At 38.9% G+C, this 23,739-nt stretch overlaps 2 protein-coding genes across 12 annotated transcripts in view; one reads left to right on the top strand and one right to left on the bottom strand.

Annotated features, from left to right (window-relative positions):
* The window catches only part of LOC113025474 (uncharacterized), a 47,324-nt gene extending 31,286 nt beyond the window's left edge, over positions 1-16,038 (top strand). For 6 of the 8 annotated variants that reach the window (XM_080303506.1, XM_080303504.1, XM_080303507.1 and 3 more), the window contains 2 exons: positions 2,301-2,388; positions 5,073-5,555. In XM_080303506.1, coding sequence (XP_080159632.1) covers positions 2,301-2,388; positions 5,073-5,079 — 95 coding nt within the window. In that variant the 3' untranslated portion in view covers positions 5,080-5,555. Of the gene's footprint in view, positions 1-2,300; positions 2,389-5,072; positions 5,556-15,952 lie in introns of those variants that run through there. The other 2 variants (XR_013909957.1, XR_013909958.1) reach the window with 2 other exon arrangements.
* Positions 9,181-20,584, bottom strand: arid6 (AT-rich interaction domain 6). Of its 4 annotated transcripts, none has more exons than XM_080303510.1 (6): positions 20,564-20,584; positions 12,652-12,808; positions 11,933-11,985; positions 11,600-11,697; positions 11,347-11,512; positions 9,181-10,869 (listed from the first exon to the last, which is right to left on the bottom strand). In XM_080303510.1, the coding sequence occupies exons 2-6, from the start codon at positions 12,794-12,796 to the stop codon at positions 9,544-9,546; spliced, it is 1,788 nt and encodes a 595-aa protein (XP_080159636.1). In that variant the 5' UTR covers positions 12,797-12,808; positions 20,564-20,584; the 3' UTR covers positions 9,181-9,543. The 4 variants fall into 4 exon arrangements, with proteins under 4 accessions (XP_080159636.1, XP_026029027.2, XP_026029025.2 ...); XM_026173242.2 differs by lacking the exon at positions 20,564-20,584 and adding an exon at positions 18,843-19,534; XM_026173240.2 differs by lacking the exon at positions 20,564-20,584 and adding an exon at positions 13,253-14,158.
* Positions 20,585-23,739: the final 3,155 nt, after the last annotated feature.

Below are 23,739 nucleotides of genomic sequence, written 5' to 3'. Positions count from 1 at the left end.
GGCTTTCATGTCTGAAGTCATTTAAAAAACCAGCGGCCAACAGCACTGTACACAACAGTAGACTGGTGGGTAATAAGCAGTGTTGGGCAAGTTACTTTGAAAAAGTAATTTATTATAGTTACTAGTTACTTCTTCAAAAAAGTAACTGAGTTAGTAACTGAGTTACTAGATTCTAAAAGTAATTAATTACTAGAAAAGTAACTATTGCGTTACTAAAAAAAAAGTTTAACCCTCTGGGGTCCAGGGTATAATTGTCCATTTTTGATTACTTTTGATTTTCCCGCTACATTTCACCTTTAAGTGCGCCCCAGGGCAGCTGTGGCTACAATGTAGCTTGCCATCATCAGTGTGTGAATGGGTGAATGACTGAATATAGTGTAAAGCGCTTTGGGGTCCTCCGGGTACCCCTGCCCCCAGAGGGGCAAACCGTACCCGGATCCAGGAGATGCAACCCTTCTCTCTGGGGTGGAGGAAAGCAGACCACCTCCTTATCTGCAGTAGCAGGGAGGCCCCGCCCACTCATATGTAGTGTTGCTGCGTGTTGTTGTAAAGTGCATTTAAAACAAAGGGAGGGCATGGTGCTTCTTGCCAGAGAGCAGCACGGCTCTTCCCGAAAACCCTGACACACACACAACAAAACTATTGACTATACTACACACTAACTACACAAGATTTGCACTAAACGTTGCAAATCTCTCACTTCTCAAAACACCGCTGTCACTCCTAAAACTTCCCCTCTTCTTAAACAACTAAATGCTGTGAGCTGTCGGCTTTCAGACCCGACGGCGTGTGTCCGCGTCCATTTCACTTGAAGGCACATAGGGTGAGAAAGCTGACATCTCACTGATTCTGATGCGTCGGCGGGTCCGCGCTTTGTGTCTACCTCTTTTTGCAGAATCCATTTACCTGTTCTGTTTTGCTGTTTTAGCTGTTTGATGGTGTTTGAAATAGTTTTCTGAGCTTTAACCTGAGATTCTTCTGTTTATGGCAAAATACATGTATATTTAAAAATCGATGCAGGATTTTAATGAATCAATATCGCTTTATTAAAGCTAAAATCAATTTTAATCAATAAATAGATTATTGAAACCCACTCCTAGTAGCAATGTCTCTGTGAATGGTACTCATGGCCATTGATCAATGGTCTTTGATCAATGGACTTCGATCAGTAGTTGTTAATCAATGGTCATAGGAATTTGCATCAAGGAACTGACCTCCCAGCACATTGTTCATTCGGTGGTGCTAGTTTCAGTCATTGTGCAATGTACTCTTTATAAGTTTGGTCACTTGGATGAGTGACAATACGTTTCTCCCACTGAAAACACTTTCTCCAGATGAACTAATCAACCTTTTGGGATTTACAAAATGATCATACTATATTGAATAAGACTGTGACTATAAAAGGTGTTAATGGATTTAAATCAAGTAAGAAGAGAATCATTTACACATAGAAATCTATTCATTCATCTCTTTTTTGCAACCAGAGAAGTCGCCCTGTGCTGGTAATTAGAAAGCATGCACGTTTAAGAGACTTTGACTTCATTTTACAGACTGTGAGATTACTTCTATCTTTTATATACAGACACATAATTAGGTGGATCACATGGCTGCCTAAAATAGAAGAAGTGTGATCGATTTAAAAGGGTATAAGGACCGATGAGACTACGCAACCTGTGTAAACCCAGTGATTTTTTTAAGTGATTTACAGATCATGTCGAATTACCAGGGAAACACTATTTTCCTCAATCAGAAGGGAGATGTGCTGTAGAGTACGCACTAGGGAACAGTTTTTTTTGTCTGTCTCTCCATAACAGGAATTCAGACAGTCTTCATCTGTAAAAAGCTGGAGAAACACCTTGACAAACGAGTTTGAGTAAATAGCAGGATGTAAAAGACAAATAATACTACGGAACAATGACACAAAAGAACAAACCAGATACTGTTGACGTGAATAGCTGCATTATCTCAGACACCTGCTGACAAACATGTCAGTCAGACCAAATGACAACATGTTATAAATGAAGCACCTTAAATACGGGTGTGTTTAAATAACAAAATATTCTCTTCGAAACTACGTCCCTATCACTAAAACAAGTCACACAGAAAGAAAATGTCTCTAAAAGGAAAAAGAAAATGCTGTTCAGTCTTTTAATTCCTTCTAGTTGACTACTTATCAGTTTGAAACATCTCCAGTAAGAAATTGAGTTAAGATAATCAGCCAAGCGTTTTACAACTGAAAAATTTCAAATGATTGTTTCCTTTGTTCCTTCCATTTTTTTTTCTTTCTTCAATATTTTCAGCGACACCCTCCTCGCCCAGAAAGCAAACTGAGGTTCCAGATTTATCTACTGATATCAGCTCTTTGCTCTCTACATACTACAAGGAAAGGTAGGTTTTCTACACCTCTGTGCGTGCAGTCTTTTTAAAGCCTGCCAAATACACCTGTATGTATTTGCCAGCAGGATTTGCTTTCTCTTCAGTCATATTAAATAGTAAATCCACTCCTAATGCTCACCACCACACGCATAATCACTTGTTGTATTATGACATTCCAGCACAGCTTACCTCGTAACTACAAGCAATGAAACATTACACTTTGCAATTAATATTTGTTATGACCGTGGTAAGTTTTCCGTAGGCAAGGCCCAGGACTTAGGTATATTTTGTGGGGCAGATGTGGCTACAATATAGCTAACAATATACCTAACTGTAAGTGGAAACTTACAGTCACAAGTTGCACATTAAACCTATTTGAGTGTCAAGTTTATTCTCTGTCATATAAAAAGCATGCACAAAGTTGTGTATAGCAGGCCACAATTGTGTCTTTCTCTGTCATCTTTCTAAAGGACATTGTTCCAGCTGTACTGCGCTTTGGTTAAATGCAATGCACGAGAAGAAAGTTTCCAAACAAGTCTTTGTCTCACTTTACTGTCATTAACGTAAACATTTAACATGCTAACTGAGGCCTGTAGAGCCTGAGATGTAGCTCTTGTGTTCTGAGCATTGCACAGTCTGACCTTGCGGTGAATTTGCTGGGATGTCTGCTCCTGGGAAGATTGGCAACTGTCTTGGATTTCTTGAACTCTTCGAGTTGGGAATAATATATTACTGTAAGAATAATTAAAATGAAAGGTGTGATTTTCATACTGTACTGAAGCTTACAGCAAACATGCACATAGACAAAGCGTGCAAAAATTCAGTGGCATACAGGTCACAATTGGGTCTTTCGTGCGCTCGTCGACGTCAGCAGGGACAGGAATTAACACAGAAATGCAGGTCAGGCTTAAGCAAGATGATTACCTCTTAAAGTTATACAAGCATTGTCTTTTGTAATCTGGACTGTTTTTCAAACACTAGCTGATAATTTAACTTCTTAGCAAACAAAACTTACAAGTTCAAGTGTGCACATAATAGACCTTGTCAAAAGGAACATACTGTGTTCAGGAGTGTGGTGATTTGTGTACAGAGCTAAGGCCAGAGATCAGTCAAAAGATGTCTCAGAGAACAGGTTTTACAGTTTGATAGTTGATATATGCGAGGTAACAACCGGAGAAGACAACTAGACAGGCTTTCACAGTGCTGGCTTTGTTTAGTTTTCAGATACTTTGTGTTTGTGGTTCAACTGTGTTTCTTTTAACAGAATTCCATAGTGAGTCAGACTGTTACACTGCATGCATAGCTGTGGGATAGAGAATATAAAACTACCTGACAGATTTCCAACTTTGCATTAAGAGAAAGATGCTTGGCAGAGAGGTTATGAAATAAACTCACATCTCAAAAAATAATACAATTTTGGACTCGAGGCCTTTAAATGGCCAAAGACAAATTCTGCAATTCTGAAATATTCTGCACCTAATGAGGTTGCATAACAATTTAATCAGTTAGGTAATAGACGTATAAGGTAGATGTATCTTTTTAAAATAACAAAACACAAAAAAGAATGGTATTTTCTATATATTAATCTATTCTTCTTTGTTCTTTCAAAGATACTTTATATAAAGTATAAACATGTGCAAAGTGCAGGCATTTTTTATTTGCACCACTGAAACCCATTTTAATATACTTGAGCAGAATTATTATTTCTTTAACTTATTTTGTGGCGTATCGTAAATATGTAACATTCATGTCATTGTTTAAAAGAATTAATTTGGATTTTTGTAATACATATTAAATGAGAAACATTTGAACATAAGTTTATTTTTGTTTTCCCGAAAAATAGATATTCAGGAACACTGCACATGCCCTCAAATTGCTACGTTTTTAAGTGGTTATAACCTGTTACTGCAATGTACATAAAAATTAAAAAATTTTCAACTATACTCAAAAAGTACCCCATGGCAACATGTTCTTTTTAATATGAAAAGTTATTGTCATTTTTCATCAAAATGTACAACTTTAGAGACCTGTACTGCATTATGATCACAATAATACAAATATACAACTTTAGTGATTTGTGTGCAAATTTGTGCATTGCGTTGAAAATACACAACAAGTTAACCTAAAAGAACTCGGTGGATGTAGTAGAAATTTTAATGGCTTGTTAACCGGACCCCACGCTGCACCCCTTTAAAGTTTGATCAGTTTGATCAGAATTCGTTCAAATCTTTTTGAGCTGTCGTTCTTACAAACAGAATGACATGCACACAAACTATACCAAAAATGTAACAGACAAACACACACACACAAAAAAAACCACAAAAAAAAACCACTTGGACTTACTTGGAAAACAAGACAAACTGACATCCTTGTGACAGTAATCTAGCAAATAACCTGCGCTTATTCTTGTAAGTGAAGCAACCATATCCTCATACCAGCAGATCATCTGATAAGAAACTTGCAGTTGGAGTTGTGGTTTCAAGACCCATTTGTTGAAATCACTTCAGCTGCCAAGAGGGTGTGATGCTTTGGTACATAATGGAAATATTAATGGGTGAGGGAGAGGGAGGATGATTTTTCATGTCAATTTATCATCCAGACACCTATATTACCCAACAGAGATAAGGTGCATTAGATGGCAACTGTTTTGTTTTCTTTGATTGATTCTTTTTTTTGTGTTGTCCCATTTTTTACAGTTATTGATCACCCTGCCAAGTACACTGGGAAAGAGCGAAACACACTTCTCAGCAGCCCAATTCTGGTTACCTTGCCCGGTCAAGGAGTTGGAGAAGGACATGATAATTGGTGGTCTTTCATGATTTGGAAGGTCACCAGAATTACTCAACTGTGCTTACTTTTTCATGCTACTCCTGAATGAATCCAAACTGTTTATCCAACAACAATAGCTAGCAATCTTTGGAGTCAAAGTGATATAATGAGATTCCAAATCAAATCAAATCAAATCACTTTTTATTGTCACATCACATGTGCAGGCACACTGGCACAGCACATGCGAGTGAAATTCTTGTGTGCGAGCCCCACAAGCAACAGAGATGTGCAAACACAACAACACAAACGAGCAAAATACAAGAATGGCCAACCTGAAACTAATAAATATATGTACAATATATAATAGTGTATGCATTTCTGGATGTGTATACTAAATATTTTTCTACGTGTGTGTGTGTGTGTGTGTGTGTATACACATTTTTACAAATTAAATAGTAAAAAAATAAAATAAAATAATAATAATAATAATAATAATAATAATAAAATATATAAAATATACAGAGTTGAATATGTGCAAAACAAGTGGCATTTATATACAGTGTGGAGTGCATAATGTTGAAGTTCCAGTAGTGAAGCTGAGGTGTCTATGACGTGTTCAGCAGTCTGATGGCCTGGTGGAAGAAGCTGTCTCTCAGTCTGCTGGTATGGGACCGGATGCTGCAGAACCTCCTTCCTGATGGAAGCAGTCTGAACAGTTTATGGCTGGGGTGACTGGAGTCCTTGATGATCCTCCCCGCTTTCCTCAGGCACCGCTTCCTGTAGATGTCTTGGAGGGAGGGAAGCTCACCTCCAATTATCCGTTCAGAGCACCGCACTACTCGCTGGAGAGCTTTGCAGTTGTAGGCGGTGCTGTTGCCATACCAGGTGGTGATGCATCCAGTGAGGATGCTCTCAATGGCACAGCGATAGAAGGTCCTGAGGATGCGGGGGCTCATGCCGAATCTTTTCAGTCTCCTGAGAAAGAAGAGGCGCTGCTGCGCCTTCTTCACTGTTTTGTTTGTGTGTACTGACCACGTAAGATCCTCAGCCAGGTGTACGCCAAGGAACCGGAAGCTGCTCACTCTCTCCACAGCAGCGCCGTTGATGGTGATGGGGGTGTGTACTTCTCTGCACCTCCGGAAGTCCACTATCAACTCCTTTGTCTTTGCGACGTTGAGGGTGAGATGGTTGTCTTGACACCAGTGGGTCAGGGCGATGACCTCCTCCCTGTAAGCCGTCTCATCACCGTTGGTGATAAGACCCACCACTGTAGTGTCGTCCGCAAACTTCACAATGATGTTGGAGCTGTTAGTGGCTGTGCAGTCGTAGGTGTAGAGTGAGTACAGGAGAGGGCTCAGTACACACCCCTGTGGAGCACCAGTGTTCAGTGTGATGGGGGATGAGGTGATGCTGCCCAGTCTGACCACCTGGTGTCTGTCAGACAGGAAGCTAAGGATCCAGCTGCAGAGGGAGCTGCTCAGTCCTAGATCCTGCAGTTTCCTGTCCAGCTTCGAGGGAACGATGGTATTGAATGCTGAGCTGTAATCTACAAACAGCATTCTCACATACGTGTCTCTCTTCTCCAGGTGTGACAGGGCAGTGTGTAGTGTCAGGGCTATTGCATCATCAGTGGACCTGTTGTGGCGGTATGCGAACTGTAGAGGGTCCAGTGAGTCGGGTAGTGCAGAGCAGATGAAGTCCCTGACCAGCTTCTCGAAGCATTTGCTTACGATGGGGGTCAGGGCTACAGGTCGCCAGTCGTTCAATGAGGAGATGGTGGAGGATTTGGGTACAGGGACGATGGTGGCCATTTTGAAGCAGGCTGGGACTACAGACAGAGAGAGGGAAAGGTTGAAGATGTGCGTGAACACTCCAGCCAGCTGAGCCGCGCATGACCTGAGGACGCGGCCGGGAATCCCGTCCGGACCTGTAGCTTTGCGTGCGTTCACCTTCCTGAAGCACTTCCGCACATCCTCCACTCTAATTTTGATTCCATTTACCTTGGCCCCTTATCTTTAGTTACTGTGATAAACATGAAAATATCCATTTATTAGGCACCCACTGGGATAAAATCATGTCTCACTAATTTGAGTATCATGTGCAGCAACATGTGCATTTATATTTTCACCTGGTTTTATTGTTACACAGGAAGACATGCGTTAAATTTTAGTTGTACTAATGTGGATTAACAATAGCATTCTGCTATTATAGAAAATAGCAGAAGTAGTCTGGCATATTTCTACTGAGTCATAAGGCAAATACTCTAGGAGGAAAATCTTTTTACTGTAAATCAAGAGCACACCTTGCATTGTCTACAAATATTTTTCACTGATGTTATGCTTGTTTTGGCCACACCTCTTGGAAGCATATAAAACTCTACACTTCCAGTCAACATCCTGTGGAACGAGAAAAAGGTAATTAGTATTCGTGGAGAAAGCAGGTAGGAATCAGAGAAGGGTTTCTCAGAAGTTTGTCACTGGGTGTGCCTTAATGCTAAAGAGGACGTGTGAGAATGCAATAAGCGATTAGCGCTAATCTAATCTGTTATCTGGAGATGCCAAGGATGCACAGAATCCTTCGAGGCCTCACGTCATGATCAGGAATTGCTAAAATCTTATCTTATGTTAAGTATTGTGTTTTAGTATTTTGTTTTCGTCTTGCTTTGTGAAAAAAGAAACTTGAAAATTCATGGATGACAAAAACAATTACATTTCATTATTAAAAAATATAATTTTGATTACAGAGCTTGAGCATACATACACATTATTTTGGTAATGTTTATTTATGGCAATTGTGACATGAACCTTACACTGGATGGTGGTCTAATAAATTTGTTGAGCTCTGTACGTTATCATAAAGGACTTTTAAACAATTTGTAAATGTAAAGCTAAAAATACACTGTGTGCTTTATTTGAATTAATACAAATTTCCTTATAAATTATGAATCTGAAAGTGAACTTTTGAGATAACTTAGTTTGTTCTTGATGCCAGTGCACACGTTTGAGGATGTGAAGCACAGTGCGTTCCACTCTTTAAATAGAATATGTGTAACACGGAAGCACTAAATTACATTTGGCTCGAGGGTTTCCTGGGCTAGTACTCCTGTCAACAGCTTTTACATAAGAAAAAAGCTATTTTTGATCAACCTGTCCAGGGTGTACTCTGCCTCTTGGCCTATGACAGCTGGGCTAGTCTCTGACCCTGGGTAATTGGAAGAAAATGGATAAATGGATAGACAACACACGAGTATTATATGATTATTTTAACCCATACAAAGGCCCGGGTTAAGCAATACTGTGCTGTGTAGTGACAGTCAAATTCCTGTCTGAACATGTCACATGTCTCTCAGGCACCGTTGGGTTTTTTCTTTTTTCAAGCATTTTGAAATGTCAAAAATGCATTTAGGGGAAATAAAAAGAAAAAAACAAAACAAACCCAGGAAACATTAGGATCAACTTTGATCTACTCAGTATTGTTCCCACTGTTAAGCACTGTTCAAAAAATAATAATAAAATAAAATAAAATTTAATCATAATAGATTTCGCAGCACTTTTGTGATGTTAATTAGCAATTTGCACGTAATAAATTAACGTCTAAGTTTACTGCAGTGGGAGTGTCGCTTCTTTCTCAATGTGGTTGTCAAACCTTAAAATTCCACGCTTTCAATCAAAGAGTAGTAATTACATAAATAAAAATTAAAAGAGATACTGAGCTGCCTATGTATCATTCAGGCATGACAAATAAAAACAATGCTCACTAAAGGACAACTGACGTATCTTCTTTTCACTAAAGTGAAAACACGTCTTTTATTCTACTGCAACTATGAAAATGTTAAATAAAAGGAACAAGTAAATGTCACATTTGGATAGTGAAGTTCAGATATAGCATCATGCTTTAAAAACAAGTGAAAAAAGAGGATTAAGAGAAATGATTCACAAAATGAAAGGATAAAATAGTGTTCACTACATGTAAATGTGTAGAGCGTTGCAGTTATAGCTTACACATCTTTCAAAAATAAAACTGTCTCCAGATGGGAAAGGTTTACAAAAAGAATTTATTGTTTCAACAGATTAATTTCACAATATAACTGGTGTAAAACAAAGCCTCTATTAACAAATAGAAAAAATAATCTACTTCATGTGCTTTAAACAAGATTGCACAACAATGAGACTGAAGTGTTAAATGCAATCAACATTTCAGTGCAGAACACAAAAATAGCGCAGATTATCTTTAAATCAAGCAGATTTGAATGGTTGCTTGTATTCCTTTTTTGTGTTCAGCTGATACAAATTGATTGGAAATTAACCTGAAGTATATTCAAAATATAGAGCTATAATATGAGCATGAGCCAGCTTTAACATGGTGTTGGTGTGTTTGTGGTATTGTCTTAACTGGTCTCTACAATGAGTTTGAGATGATTTTTTTCAGCTTCATGACTTCTTCAGTGGTGAGCTGAAAGAGAGGAGCAGAGCTGGAATTGACCATGAGCATAGCTGAAGGCTCCGTCTCCGCCTGCTGCTTCCCTCCCTGGACACCTGCGTAGAATTTATAAGAAAAGTCTTGGTGAGTCCTGGGGGGACTAGGGTCGCTCTCCACTTCAATGGATGACTGGGTCTCTCTCTTATGGGCACCCCAGAAATTGGGTGACTTGGAGTTGTATGACTTATTAATATCCTGCTGATCTTCTGACAAGACATCCTGGTTTACTGCATTTTTCAAAATGGCACCTGAAGGCAAAGGCTTGTAACTCATGAATTGGTTTTGGATTTTATTGTTGTGACTGAGGTTTGGCACATTTCTGAATGTTAGATCGTCAGCAGAACTCTGGCGTTGGGGATTTGTGTGAAATGTCAGTTTGGTAGGGAAAGTGTTTGCGTTAGGCCAATTCCTTTCTGCAGGGTGTCCTTCCTGAGTAGGCTGAGGAACCTTACTTTCATGCATCATTGCTGAGGACTTGCACATCTTGAGCAATTTATGAAACACTGACAGGGGTAACTCAATTTCCATTTTGCCATCCTTCTCTTGAGGGAGACTGGACAGTATTTGGCTAAGATTGAGCCCCATCACTTCTGGAATCACTTTTGTCTCTTCTTTTGGCGTGACTGCAAGGTCTGTGTTTGGAGAACAGGGTTTTTGTGCCACTGCAGCAGCCTCTGTTCCCAGTGGCAGAGCAGAGTCATATATGGGGCTGCTTGAGGGTGCCGTAATATCGACATCAATAACTTGTTCCTCCTGTGCTTTCATGGTATAAGGAGAGGGTGCAACTCCATCACTTGACTCCCCATCTTGTGTCTCAGAGCCTTCATTTGTCAGAGCCCCAGTATGATGATGGGCATATAGTGTGGATGGTTTGTTCAAAAACTTTGGGTTCTTGCTGGCTGAAGGTGGAGCAAATGATGAAACAGGGTTGTTGCTGATGTCCCGGCCTGATGATTTAACGCTGAGGTTCAGGGGCTCAGCCAGTCCGGATGAGGTCTTGTACCGCTCAGCCAGGTAACGCAAGTGCTCTAATGGTTCCTTCACCCTCTCTGTTGAGTTTACACAAGGTTGACTGTAAGGGAATTGGGGCTTGGGAGCAGGTGGGTGTTGTGTGGCCAATATTGAGGGGGGCATAGGGATGTAGGGAGGCAGAACTGTGGGGCTTGACTGATAGTAGGGAGGGTAGTGGACAGACAGAGGGAAGAGATTTCCGTGTTGGTCTGTCTGGAGGTTATGAGGGTTCTGCTGGAGAAAAACACAACAGTTCATCAGGTGTTTGAAGAGTAGTTATGGAGCTACATAAGAAAGTAATTCCACTCTCATTCCTGCTTGATAAAAATTACACAGTGTTGCTGTTAGCCTGATAGTTGTTCATTATTTTCTTTATGCCTTCACTTTAACAAGGCTTTGGCACCTGTTACATATTTTCAGTACAATCCATGAGGTTCTTAACTTCCTATGTAACCCATTCTTCAAAAAAACAAAACAAAACCCCCATAAATTTCCTTCAATGTAATGATTTATTTATTGTGTTTTAAAGATAAAATATTTAACTAACAATGAAAGGTTTTCTAAATAGCAACAAGAGTAAATTGTTCAATATGGAATACTTTTTCATTTAATATAATAAATAATATTTCTATAATTTTAATCAATGCAAAGCAATAAATCAATTTTGTTATAATTTTTTGTGTGTGTATGTCAGTAAAAACCAATACCAACCTGATACACTGGTATGGATACCAGCCTGCGTTTCGCTGGTCTCTGGACACCGTCGTCTTCTTCTTTACTGTAGCCGGCAACAAAGTGGAATGGCTTTAGCTGATGATGAGGCATCATGGACCTGATGGAAATGCCTTTCACGTGGCATTCATAGGGCAGCAGCAGCCTACACAAATAAAAAAAAAGGATCAGATAAAGACAATATAACACCCATTCACAGCCAGATGGACGGACAGGCATAATTTGAACTTACTTCTCGTAGTGTCTGCGGGTGCAGGTGGCTGCGCTTGTACTTCGAGGGTTTCCACCAAGTGTATTGTAAACCTGTTTCCACAATTGCTGAGCAGTCACCTAGAGTAATACAAAAGTGTGACTGTGAGTTTTGACATCTTAGCAATATTATTTTTACTGCAAGCTTAATTGAAAATACCTTTAATATAATATTACTATACTATAATACTAACTTACTATTACAATGACAATATTACTATTATTATTATTATTATTATTATTATTAATGATAATAATAATAGCCAACATGATCATCAAAATTATTCTCATAATAACGAGATTATTCGATTATTACCTGGTGGTAGCCGCCCAAGTCATTGACAGTTTTGAACATCACAAATAAATCAACTGAAAAAAGGAGAGACATACATGTTAAAATAAAATTGACACAGTTGCAAATTTAGGAATATTAATTTCACTAGAAACCCTTTAAAAAAAATTACTTTCACAAAACATTTAATAACTGAGAACTAAATATCACAGTTTCTCGGAGCTGAAGCTAATAGCAGTGGTTTGCTTTAGCACTTGTTTTAAAACAGAATGAAGAAACTGTAGCAAGAAGAACATGTTCTTCATGGCATCTTCATAGCATTTAAAGAAAAGGCATTTATGATGGATGAATTTTAAAGAAACTGGATTCGATAATTGTAATAATTCATCTTTGTTCAATGACCTGATGAATAATTTAACAAATATTTATATCTTGATTACTAGCTCAAAATTTAACCCAAAGTTACATCTACAAACATTAGGAAAGAGAAGCAAATTGCAAATCAAGCATAGTTTTACAGATGTTTCCTTTACTCTTGTCGCTACTACTGATTTATTGGTAGGTTCTCTATCAAAACATGTTGTACAGACACATTTCCTTTTTGAAATATTAAAAATATTTCTAATGAGAATATAACATACTTTCTAAAGTGTTTATACATTATTTTTTCTCACATTAAACAACAGTGAATTAACACATTCTTGAGCTGTGAATCCAAATGTGCTGTAATAGATAATATTTACTTTGTTTGAAGCCCAGATGTGGGATCCTTTCTATTGGTGTTTCTCTCTTCTTCATAAAAAGGTAGAGATTTTTGAGAAAGTGTTCCTCTGTGATCTCCTCCACCAGTTCTTTGGTTTGCTCCTCTTTGAATTCATTGTGTGCCATGTTCACTTGTTCCTGGAAATGCAGTTAACAGGAGAAAATATTTTATGCTGTGAACTTTTTATATTTGTGTGTTATTTATGTGAAATATGATAAACACCTCTATGTGAGGTTCCTGAGTGACAATGCCGAATCATCAGGACTAATGATCCCCAAATACATTCCAATTTCTGATTATATATCAGAGGTTAATTATGTTTGCACTTAACTCAGTAAAATAAAACTCGTCCCCTCAGATTTGCTATTTTTGTCCCATTAATATGCGATCTAAAGGGTTGCCAGTGCTCTCCTACTATATCGTCGCATTGCTTGTTTTCTCTGACAAATACACAACGGCTCTACCACAAAGGTGACTAGAGACTGAAAAATACTAAATGATGAATACTTTTTAAAACGATTTTTTAAATGCAGTTATAGGGTGACTATTTGTAGGATTCTATCAGAAATATTGTTACTCACCTGTGTTTCCATTAAGAGAACAAGGATAGGTAAGATTATTTCATTGGCCAAATACACCAGAGAAAAAGCTGTCTGCTACTACTCGATTATAGTGGTTTGTACTCTCTCCAGATGATTTGAAACAAACAAAGATCGCTGCTGCTAGTCTGTTGTCGTGTCAGTCATGAACTTATCTCCAGTGCCTGTGTGACAATGTGAGAAACTAGGAGTGAGGGTGTTTACTCTAACGTCTTTGTGCTGAGATTTCTATCGTCAAACCAGTTCAACTTGCTCTTCAGCATGCGCCCGAAAACCGTGTACTCCTGTCAAATGCCTCACAGATTGGTAGAATAATGAGGAAACCAGTGGAAATTATTGGAAATTATAAAAAGGTCCCTGAACAATAACACACTGCTCAAAAAAATGTAAAGAAATTAAATTAATAATTTAAAGTAAAAAACCAAAAAAAAAAAGGATGCAGCAGGCTAGTCTGTTTTGCAAAAATATCACTGCAGCAACTCAAAATAGTACTCAGTAGTTTTTCTAGCCCCCACGTGCCTTGTATGCATGTTTGATAGTGTTTGTGCATGCTCCTAATGAGACGATGATGGTGTCCCATGGGATCTCCTCCCAGGTCTGTCCAGGACATCACTGAGGTCCTGGACAATCTGAGGTGCAACATCAGATGGACCGAAACATAGTGTCCCAGATGTGTTGGATATAGGCCAGATGAGTGTGGGGGCTCATTAGTGGTGTAAATTTAAAGCACCCACTGCCCCAACGAAAAGACTGACAATGGCTTCAAGGATTTCAACTTGAAATCAGCTCTGTGCGTTATGCCCATAATGGAGACATAATCTCCAAATAAAAAATGCTTACAAAGCCAAACAATCTCTAGACAATCACAGATCACACCACCAACCCGGTCATCCTGAACAATGTTACAGACAGCATAACGTTCTCCATGACTTCACCAGACCCTTTCAGGTCTGTCACATGTGCTCAGGGAGAACCTGCACTCATCTGTGAAAAGCACAGGGCACTAGTGATGTGCGATACACTGATTTCCTTTCCGATCCGATACCAAGTAAAATTCAGGGTGGTATCGGCGATACTGATCCGATACCGATACCCTGTACAAAAACTTAATGTTTCATTATATTACATAATACAATATATAATTGTATTATGTAATTGTAATAATAACATAACCATATTGCTTCATAATGATTAGAGGACATCAGACAACTTGTTTTTATTGCTTAATAATGCAGAATAATCATATAGAAATAAAAAAAAAACCTGAAGTTGTGAGCTATTTGAACATGTTGCCTGCCTGCAGCACTATGAACTCCGCGAGAGACGTCTGTCTCGCCCTAGCAGCACCTGCCCTTCTCATCCTCTTCAGTTCGCCTCAACATAAGCTCATCATATTCTGTGATATGATTTACTCCGAGGTGTTTGACGAGGTCAGTGGTGTTGCCACAACACCTCACTGTCTTGCCACATATATCACAAACTGCGTCTTGGCTGTTTGTGGAGGCAAAACATGACTTTGTTTGCGCTCAGCCATTGTTGTAAGTGTGCACGCCAGGGGCTGTGACACATTTATACAGCTGTATTTCGCATATGACTATGAAAGGCGTAAGAGGAAGTAGTTCCTTCCAAATTAGACGATCCGAATGATATAGTTTCTTTCCACTGCGTTCATTTTAATGGAAAAACTACAAATTTACTCCAGAGTACTAAAATATCGATATTATAATATGAGAATCGATTCTAGAACATAAATTGCTGGTATCGGAAGAATCGAACCACACACCACTACAGGGCACCAGTGGTGAACCTGCCAATTCTGGTATTCTGTGGTAAATGCCAGCTAGACTTCATGGTGCCCAGCAGTGAGCACAGTGCCCGGCAGAAGAAATGGGCTCCCAGGCCACCCTCATGAAGACTGTTTTTGATTGTTTTGTCAGAGAGATTCACCCCACCGTTCTGCTCATCAGATATTTTTTTTTTTGCTCTGACAGAGCTCATCCTGTTCCCTCTTGCACAAAGGAGCAGATGGGTTAAGTACCCTCTACAGTCCTTGTCCAGCTCTCTTACAAACCCTGTAATACAACATATTGATGTGGCATCTTGGAGGAGTTGGACTACCTCTGCAACCTCTGTAGGGTCCAGGCATCGCTTCATGCTACACTGTTAAAAAAAATATCTTAAAAAAAACGGTAATATTCCGGGAGCTGGGTCGCCAAAATACTACTGTAAAATCACAGAAAATAACTTTCTCATAAAAATACGGTTATTTCCAGTAATGACAATACAGTTTGTTGCGCTAATTTTACATGGGATTCTGCCTTTTCCAAGTGCTTTTAGGCATTAAATTAGGAACATTTTAACGTGACCAAACAATAAAAATAACCTAAAAACAATGTCAATGAATGTGGCAATATGAATCATAATATGTAAATGTACAGAAATATACAGTTAACAGTTGGTTTAAATAATAATGGATTGCATGCCCTGGGACAGACTGACAGAGGCGAGGCTGCCATATCGCACCATTGGCCCCTCTGGCCATCACCAGTAGGCGAAGAGTCTTGACCACGGACACAATACCGAGAGTGTCCGAGCCGGGCCTCGAACTGGCAACCTTCTGATCACAAGGCGAACTGCCAACTCTTGAGCCACGATCGCCCTAAATAGCAATGATAATAATAGAGTGGGGCAAAAAAGTATTTAGTCAGCCATCGATTGCGCAAGTTCCCCCACTTAAAATGATGACAGAGGTCAGTAATTTGCACCAGAGGTACACTTCAACTGTGAGAGACAGAATGTGAAAAAAAAATCCATGAATTCACATGGTAGGATTTGTAAAGAATTTATTTGTAAATTAGGGTGGAAAATAAGTATTTGGTCACCTCAAACAAGGAAAATCTCTGGCTCTCACAGACCTGTAACGTCTTCTGTAAGAAGCTTTTCTGTCCCCCACTCGTTACCTGTATGAATGGCACCTGTTTGAACTCATCATCTGTATAAAAGACACCTGTCCACAGCCGCAAACAGTCAGACTCCAAACTCCGCCATGGCCAAGACCAAAGAGCTTTCGAAGGACACCAGGAAAAGTATTGTAGACCTGCACCAGACTGGGAAAAGTGAATCTACAATAGGCAAGCAGCTTGGTGTGAAAAAATCAACTGTGGGAGCAATCATCAGAAAATGGAAGACATACAAGACCACTGATAATCTCCCTCGATCTGGGGCTCCACGCAAGATCTCATCCCGTGGGGTCAAAATGATCATGAGAACGGTGAGCAAAGATCCCAGAACCACACGGGGGGACCTGGTGAATGACCTGCAGACAGCTGGGACCAAAGTAACAAAGGTCACCATCAGTAACACACTACAACGGCAGGGAATCAAATCCCGCAGTGCCAGACGTGTTCCGCTGCTGAAGCCAGTGCATGTCCAGGCCCGTCTGAAGTTTGCCAGAGAGCACATGGATGATACAGCAGAGGATTGGGAGAATGTCATGTGGTCAGATGAAACCAAAGTAGAACTTTTTGGTATAAACTCAACTCGTCGTGTTTGGAGGAAGAAGAATACTGAGTTGCATCCCAAGAACACCATACCTACTGTGAAGCATGGGGGTGGAAACATCATGCTATGGGGCTGTTTTTCTGCCAAGGGGACAGGACGACTGATCCGTGTTAAGGACAGAATGAATGGGGCCATGTATCGTGAGATTTTGAGCCAAAACCTCCTTCCATCAGTGAGAACTTTGAAGATGAAACGAGGCTGGGTCTTCCAACATGACAATGATCCAAAACACACCGCCCGGGCAACAAAGGAGTGGCTCCGTAAGAAGCATTTGAAAGTCCTGGAGTGGCCTAGCCAGTCTCCAGACCTCAACCCCATAGAAAATCTGTGGCGGGAGTTGAAAGTCCGTGTTGCTCGGCGACAGCCCCAAAACATCACTGCTCTCGAGAAGCTCTGCATGGAGGAATGGGCCAAAATACCAGCTACTGTGTGTGCAAACCTGGTAAAGACCTATAGTAAACGTTTGACCTCTGTTATTGCCAACAAAGGTTATGTTACAAAGTATTGAGTTGCATTTTTGTTATTGACCAAATACTTATTTTCCACCCTAATTTACGAATAAATTCTTTACAAATCCTACCATGTGGATTCATGGATTTTTTTTTCACATTCTGTCTCTCACAGTTGAAGTGTACCTCTGGTGCAAATTACTGACCTCTGTCATCATTTTAAGTGGGGGAACTTGCACAATCGGTGGCTGACTAAATACTTTTTTGCCCCACTGTACTTATGTGATGTAACACAAGCTTATAGGAATCATGTTATATACTTTTCCATGGCATTACATTTGAATTCAACAGTTCAATCTTTCAAATAATGGACAGATATTTGTGAAATCGTGATACATTTGTGAATCTGTATCTAAATATGCATATGTACAGACAGAAACATTTAATAATCATGAAAATTATGTTTTCTTACATTACAGTGATTTAACGTTAATTTACATTTGAAATGTGAAATCACAGTCTATTTACGTAACTTGATGATATTCTAGAAGAACAGAACAAAACTGTAAAATTCACAGTAAAATACTTTTACATTAGGATTTTTTCCTACAGTACAGCCATACCCGCGACCTTGTGGTTGTTATAGTTCACATTCATTGGCCGATGCTTAGCGTCATGTTATTATGTGTACCAACATCCAATGACATGTCACATTGTTTTCATGGCCACACCCTCACCCCAGGTGCAGAGGCCTATTTCTGTTCAGGAATGTTGTGAACACTTTGAGATTAATATTAATTTTTTTTCCTACCTCTACATTTATTTTTTTTATTTTTTAAAATATATAGTTAGCCGTGCAATGTTTTATATGGTTTTTTTTTAGTTTTTATTCCTATTAATTATATTTTCACTTGTTACCTCTGAATTATTGAATCAGACCTAGATGACATGAAATTTTCAGCAAAATTATAATTCAAATACTCCTTTAATTATTGATTATTCTCATTAATTTTCGATCATTTTATATATTTTTTCCATAGTATTACATTTGAATTTAACAGATCATTCTCTCACATAACTGTCACATTGTTGCCCCTCTAGCGCACCTGTTGTGAATTTCATTAACACCAAAGCAACTGAAACTGATTAACAACCCCTCTATTACTTAACTGGCCAGATCAGTGTTTCAGAAGTTGAACCGGCTCTTTCGGCTTGGCTCACTAAAAAGAGCCAGCTCTTTCGGCTCCGAACCGGCTCTTCAGGTTGTTTTGTTGCTTTAATTTATTTATTATTAACAATAATATAAAATTATGCACAAAAGCAACTAATAATGTAAAAAAAAGTGGTTTTATTTATATATGTTTATATATAAATATATGCAGTGGCCCCTAGAGACAAAGCACGTACAAACTCCAAAACACATTTCTAGCATGAACTGAACTTCCAAAACAGAGCTACTAGATCACTTAAATTACACAGTTGAAAGCATGTGTATTGTTTGTGTATTTATACACAAGCACTCATATATATTCAAATAATTAAAAAAAAAAAAGTTAATTTACCTGTTACTACCACACACCAAATCCGGTCGTTGGTACTTGCTGGCTTGTGTAGCCACTAGTGATGGGTCGTTCGCGAACGAAATGGCTCTTAGAGCCGGCTCTTTGACGTGAACGACGCGAGCCGGCTCCTTATCGCGAGCCGTCACGTGGGGTTTTTTTTTTTTTTCTTTCTCTCAGCCTCTCTCTCGCACTTTTTTTCCGCTTCACTCTGCACGCGAGCCTTGTGCTTTATGCTGGGCAGAGGGGGGAGGGGCGGTAGTTACACTCAGTAGCACAGGAACAGAGCCAGAGAGAGAGAAAGAGAGGCAGGGACAACAACATTAGAAAGGTATAGTAATCATCCACAACTATTTTCGGTTGCAGATGATAAAGGATTGAGAAAGTTTATTCATGCAGGTCCATATGACAGAGAATATGCATGTTCTTTTAGTTTTCATATTATAATTTATATTTAATTGTGTTGTGGTTTGCAGTGTTTTGTGTTCTTTTCACTTTAAATTTGTGAAAGGAAAAAGCTGAAAATTTAAATAGTTAAAAGTTGAAATGTGAATAGTTGATTTTTGTATTATATGATTTATTTATTACATTTTATGTGGAGTGAATAAATAAAAGTATATTTACGGTGGCCCCTAGAGACAAAGCACATACAAACTTCAAATCACGTACGAACTCTGAAGCATGTACAAACTCCAAAACACGTAAAAACACGTAAAAACTCCAAAACATGTACAAACTCCAAAAACACGTAAAAACTCAGAAGCATATAAAAACTCAGAAGCACATAAAAACTCAAAACACGTACAAAAGACAACAGAAGTGCTCCAGGATGCTGGGCGCAGTGTTGAGCCTTTGTTATCTTGTGGCTACACAAGCCAGCAAGTACCAACGACCGGATTTGGTGTGTGGTAATAACAGGTAAATGAACTTTTTTTAAAATTATTTGAATATATATATGAGTGCCTGTGTATAAATACACAAACAATACACACATGCTTTCAATTGTGTAATTTAAGTGATCTAGTAGCTCTGCTTTGGAAGTTCAGTTCATGCTAGAAATGTGTTTTGGAGTTTGTACGTGTTTTGTCTCTAGGGGCCACCGCATATATTTATATATAAACATATATAAATAAAACCACTTGTTTTTACGTTAGTAATTCCTTTTGTGCATAATTTTATATTATTGTTAATAATAAATTAATTAAAGCAACAAAACAACCTGAAGAGCCGGTTCGGAGCCGAAAGAGCCGGCTCTTTTTAGTGAGCCGAACCGAAAGAGCCGGATCTCTAAAAAGAGCCGGAAATCCCATCACTAGTAGCCACCAGGTAACAAAAGCTCAACACTGCCCCTAGCATCCTGGAGCACTTCTGTTGTGTTTTGTACGTGTTTTGAGTTTTTATGTGCTTCTGAGTTTTTACGTGTTTTAGAGTTTGTACGTGCTTCGGAGTTTGTACGTCCTTCGGAGTTCATACGTGTTTGTATGTGCTTTGTCTCTAGGGGGCACAGTAAATATACTTTTATTTATAAATGTTCAGCTTTTTCCTTTTAAACAAATTTAAAGTGAAACAACACAAAACACTGCAAACCACAACACAATTAAATATAAATTAAAATATGAAAACTAAAAGATGATGCATATTCTCTGTCATATGGGCCTGCATGACTAAACTTTCTGAATCCTTTATCATCTGCAACTGAAAATAGTTGTGGATGATTACTATACCTTTCTAATGTGACGTTGTTGTCCCTGGCTCTCCCCCCTCTTCCCAGCGCAAAACACAAGGCTCGCATGCGGAGTGAAGCGAAAAACAGTGCGAGAGAAAAAAAACCCCACGGCTTGCGATAAGGAGTCAGCTCACGTCGTTCACGTCAAAGATCCGGCTCTAAGAGCCATTTCGTTCGCGACTGACACATCACTAGAACTGACTCAATGCTGTCCTGAAATTTAAAAAGTGCCCTTTCCTTTTTTTTTTTCAGTATGCCTACATAAGTGAACATCAGACACTCCTGGAGGGTTTCCAAATACTATTTCAACACATCATTTTATATTTGGTGTTGTGAAATTTGGAGAAGTAGTCTAAACCGGTTGAGTTGACAAAAAAAAAGAAATTCCCTCGGGCTTCGATTTACTCTGTGGGAGTATTAAAGTAAGTGCGAACATGATAAATTGATCAATAGCAGGTGTTGGATATGATTCAGAATATGTTTCACATAAATATTTTCAAAGTACTAAGTATTTACGAGATTTTTTTTTTTTTAAATGAATCTTATTTGAAATAGAAAAAAGCATTTGTTTCAATTCGGGGACAGTTATTTCATTCTCAGTTCAAAGCTGACAGGTATTGAAACTTACCAAATGATTTTAAAAAAAAGTCCTAAAGATGTAACAAAAAAAAAAAAAGTCCTAAAGAAACTAAAGATGTAGGTGAATGTAAAATATGGATATTGACCATTGGACTCAAGGGTGGAGCTTTAAAATCAAGTATGTAGCATGAATACCACAAGGTATAACGAATGTCTTCTCAGAATTTGCGCAGAGGAATGCAGCATTATATCATCTGTCTGCAATGACACCTCTCAGTCTTTGTGTGTTGTTCAGCGTTGGGGTGTGGTGACTGCCCTTATCAAAACACTGCACTTTCACAAAGCATAAATGAAATAACGATGCAATACTGGAAGAAGGAATATGGGTGAAAGTTTTAATCCTCTTGAGTTCCTCTTCAGAATATTATTTGTTGAAATTGTGCTTCACAGACTAGGGATTTGTCAACAGTGTACTCAACAGTGTACTCACACAAAACAGGCACATTGCAGGTGTATGCATGTATGTAGGAGTTTGTGTACATCTGAGGTCCTTTATCTATCTATCTATCTATCTATCTATCTATCTATCTATCTATCTATCTATCTATCTATCTATCTATATATTAAATATATATATATATATATATATATATATATATATATATATATATATTTGTAACAATACTACAGCAGATCTGACAATGTTTGCATGCTTTTCAGCATCTTTATTTTGCACTCGCTTGCTTTACACACAATTCGTGGCTGCAGCTATCCAGCGAGGTGAGATTGCAGAACACGTGCAGGTGCGTCCATCTCCCCTGCAGCAGCACCGTAAACCACACCCCGCCACAATATTTTAATTGTATAGACTCCATACATGTTGTTTTTATGCCTCATTGACCACTGAAATAAAAGTTAACATTCTAACACATTTAAAATAGCTTTGCAAATGAGGGCCTGGAGGTATTTCAAGATGGTGATGACATAGCAAGGCTTGCTTTTCTTTTTAGTCATGTAGGTGGTGCTGCTGTGAATCCAGTCTGGGCCATAATCCTTGCTATAATTGCAGCAGCCTTATTATGCCTATCCCAAAGAGATTAATAAACCTTTTATGTACATTAATTTCTGTGGATTATTTTGTCTGCTACTTTTTATTTCAGTTTCAAGCAATTAATGTCCGACTCTATCTTGAAAGTGTCACGGTGGTGGAACGGACTCAGGCGCAGACTGAGAAAGCACGGTTCAACAATACTTTATTAATCACACTGGTGCGATATGTACACGTGAAGGGGGGGGGGGGACACCAGGGCCCCTGCCTTAAGAAGAGCTGCAAATCACCGGAGATCAGCTGCAGGTGCGTGGACCCAGTGTTGCCAACTCCTCAGTAAGGAAAATCGCTATTGGTTGTCCTAAAAGTCGCTAGAAGTTGCTAAATGACGTCATCGCCTAATTTGCATAATTGGTCATGCTAATCTAATTGTAACCTATGTTGTTGGAGAGAGAAATAACATCGTGGAAGAGACATAAAGTGAGTAAAAAACGTCCTAAATGCATTTAGAGTTTATTTAGAACTACAAATTAAATTTCTTTTAGCAATTTTTTTTTTTTTAATGTCACAATGTCACAAAAAGCCAAGCCTCCTTTACCCGGGCTTGGACCGGCACAAGTGACCCGAAATAGGCACTCTGGTGGAGTTACTTTGTGTGTGTGTGTTTATAAGTAGTTTTAAACCTTGTGATCCACAAAACAGCATAAGAGTGAAAGAGTAAAAGAAGAACTGACTGCGTTGCAGCACCCGCTGCTTGTTGAGAGTAAAAGCGATATGCGCTTTCACGTCTTTTTTTAGCAACTTTTTTTAGAGAAAAAGTCACTAAGGAGTCTGAAAACTCGCTAAATATAGCGACAAAGTCGCTAAGTTGGCAACACTGCGTGGGCCAAGGGCGGGGGCCCAATCAGAGCTCCGCCCAGGCAGACAGGTAGGAGAGAGAGAGAGAGAGAGAGCAAGGCGAGGGGAGCAGAGAGAGAGTAAAACAACAAACACTTGTGGCCACACTGGGCTGGCCTGGGAGGCACAGGGACCATGACAGAAAGAGCCTTAAATATTAGATGTCTCACATCTCCTCCGTTGTATAAGGTCCTTGGTGTCTGACAGCTATTAGAACTTGTTTATAAAAAGACAAATTGGACAAGAATTCAAGAAAAAAAGATGACATTTATCTTTAAAGCCAACAACTGGCATTTTTTCAAGAGATATTGCTTCAGCTGCATGATTCTGCGGACATATTCATATTGTCTTGTTCCAGCAAGAACAGTAGATTATGATTACACCATTAATTTAATTAACAGTGGCTTCCCTTAAAAACACAACCTGTAAATTCATTTTTTAATTTTTTTGCCAGGGCATGTCAAGATAGGTAAAAGAAAAAGAAGGTCAGTTGGAGATACTCCAGAGATCATTATCTGGCAGATCTAAAAGAATGATTCCACAGAACAATCGTTCAACTGTAAATGCAGTTAATACGGACACAACAGTGAGTAAGATGTTGGTTAGCTGGTAACTCAACTGGAATTTAGGCTTGCTCTAATAAAGTAGGA

Source organism: Astatotilapia calliptera, chromosome 7, assembly GCF_964374335.1.
Source record: "Astatotilapia calliptera chromosome 7, fAstCal68.1, whole genome shotgun sequence".
Lineage (NCBI taxonomy): Eukaryota > Metazoa > Chordata > Actinopteri > Cichliformes > Cichlidae > Astatotilapia > Astatotilapia calliptera.
This window is presented reverse-complemented; position numbering and strand designations above follow the sequence as displayed.

Coding starts and splice junctions, on each gene's coding strand:
- arid6 (XM_026173240.2), bottom strand. Junction 11,513..11,599: donor ACCCGCAGACACTACGAGAA/GTAAGTTCAAAT, acceptor TTATTTGTGTAG/GCTGCTGCTGCCCTATGAAT. Junction 10,870..11,346: donor TATCCATACCAGTGTATCAG/GTTGGTATTGGT, acceptor GTTTTTCTCCAG/CAGAACCCTCATAACCTCCA.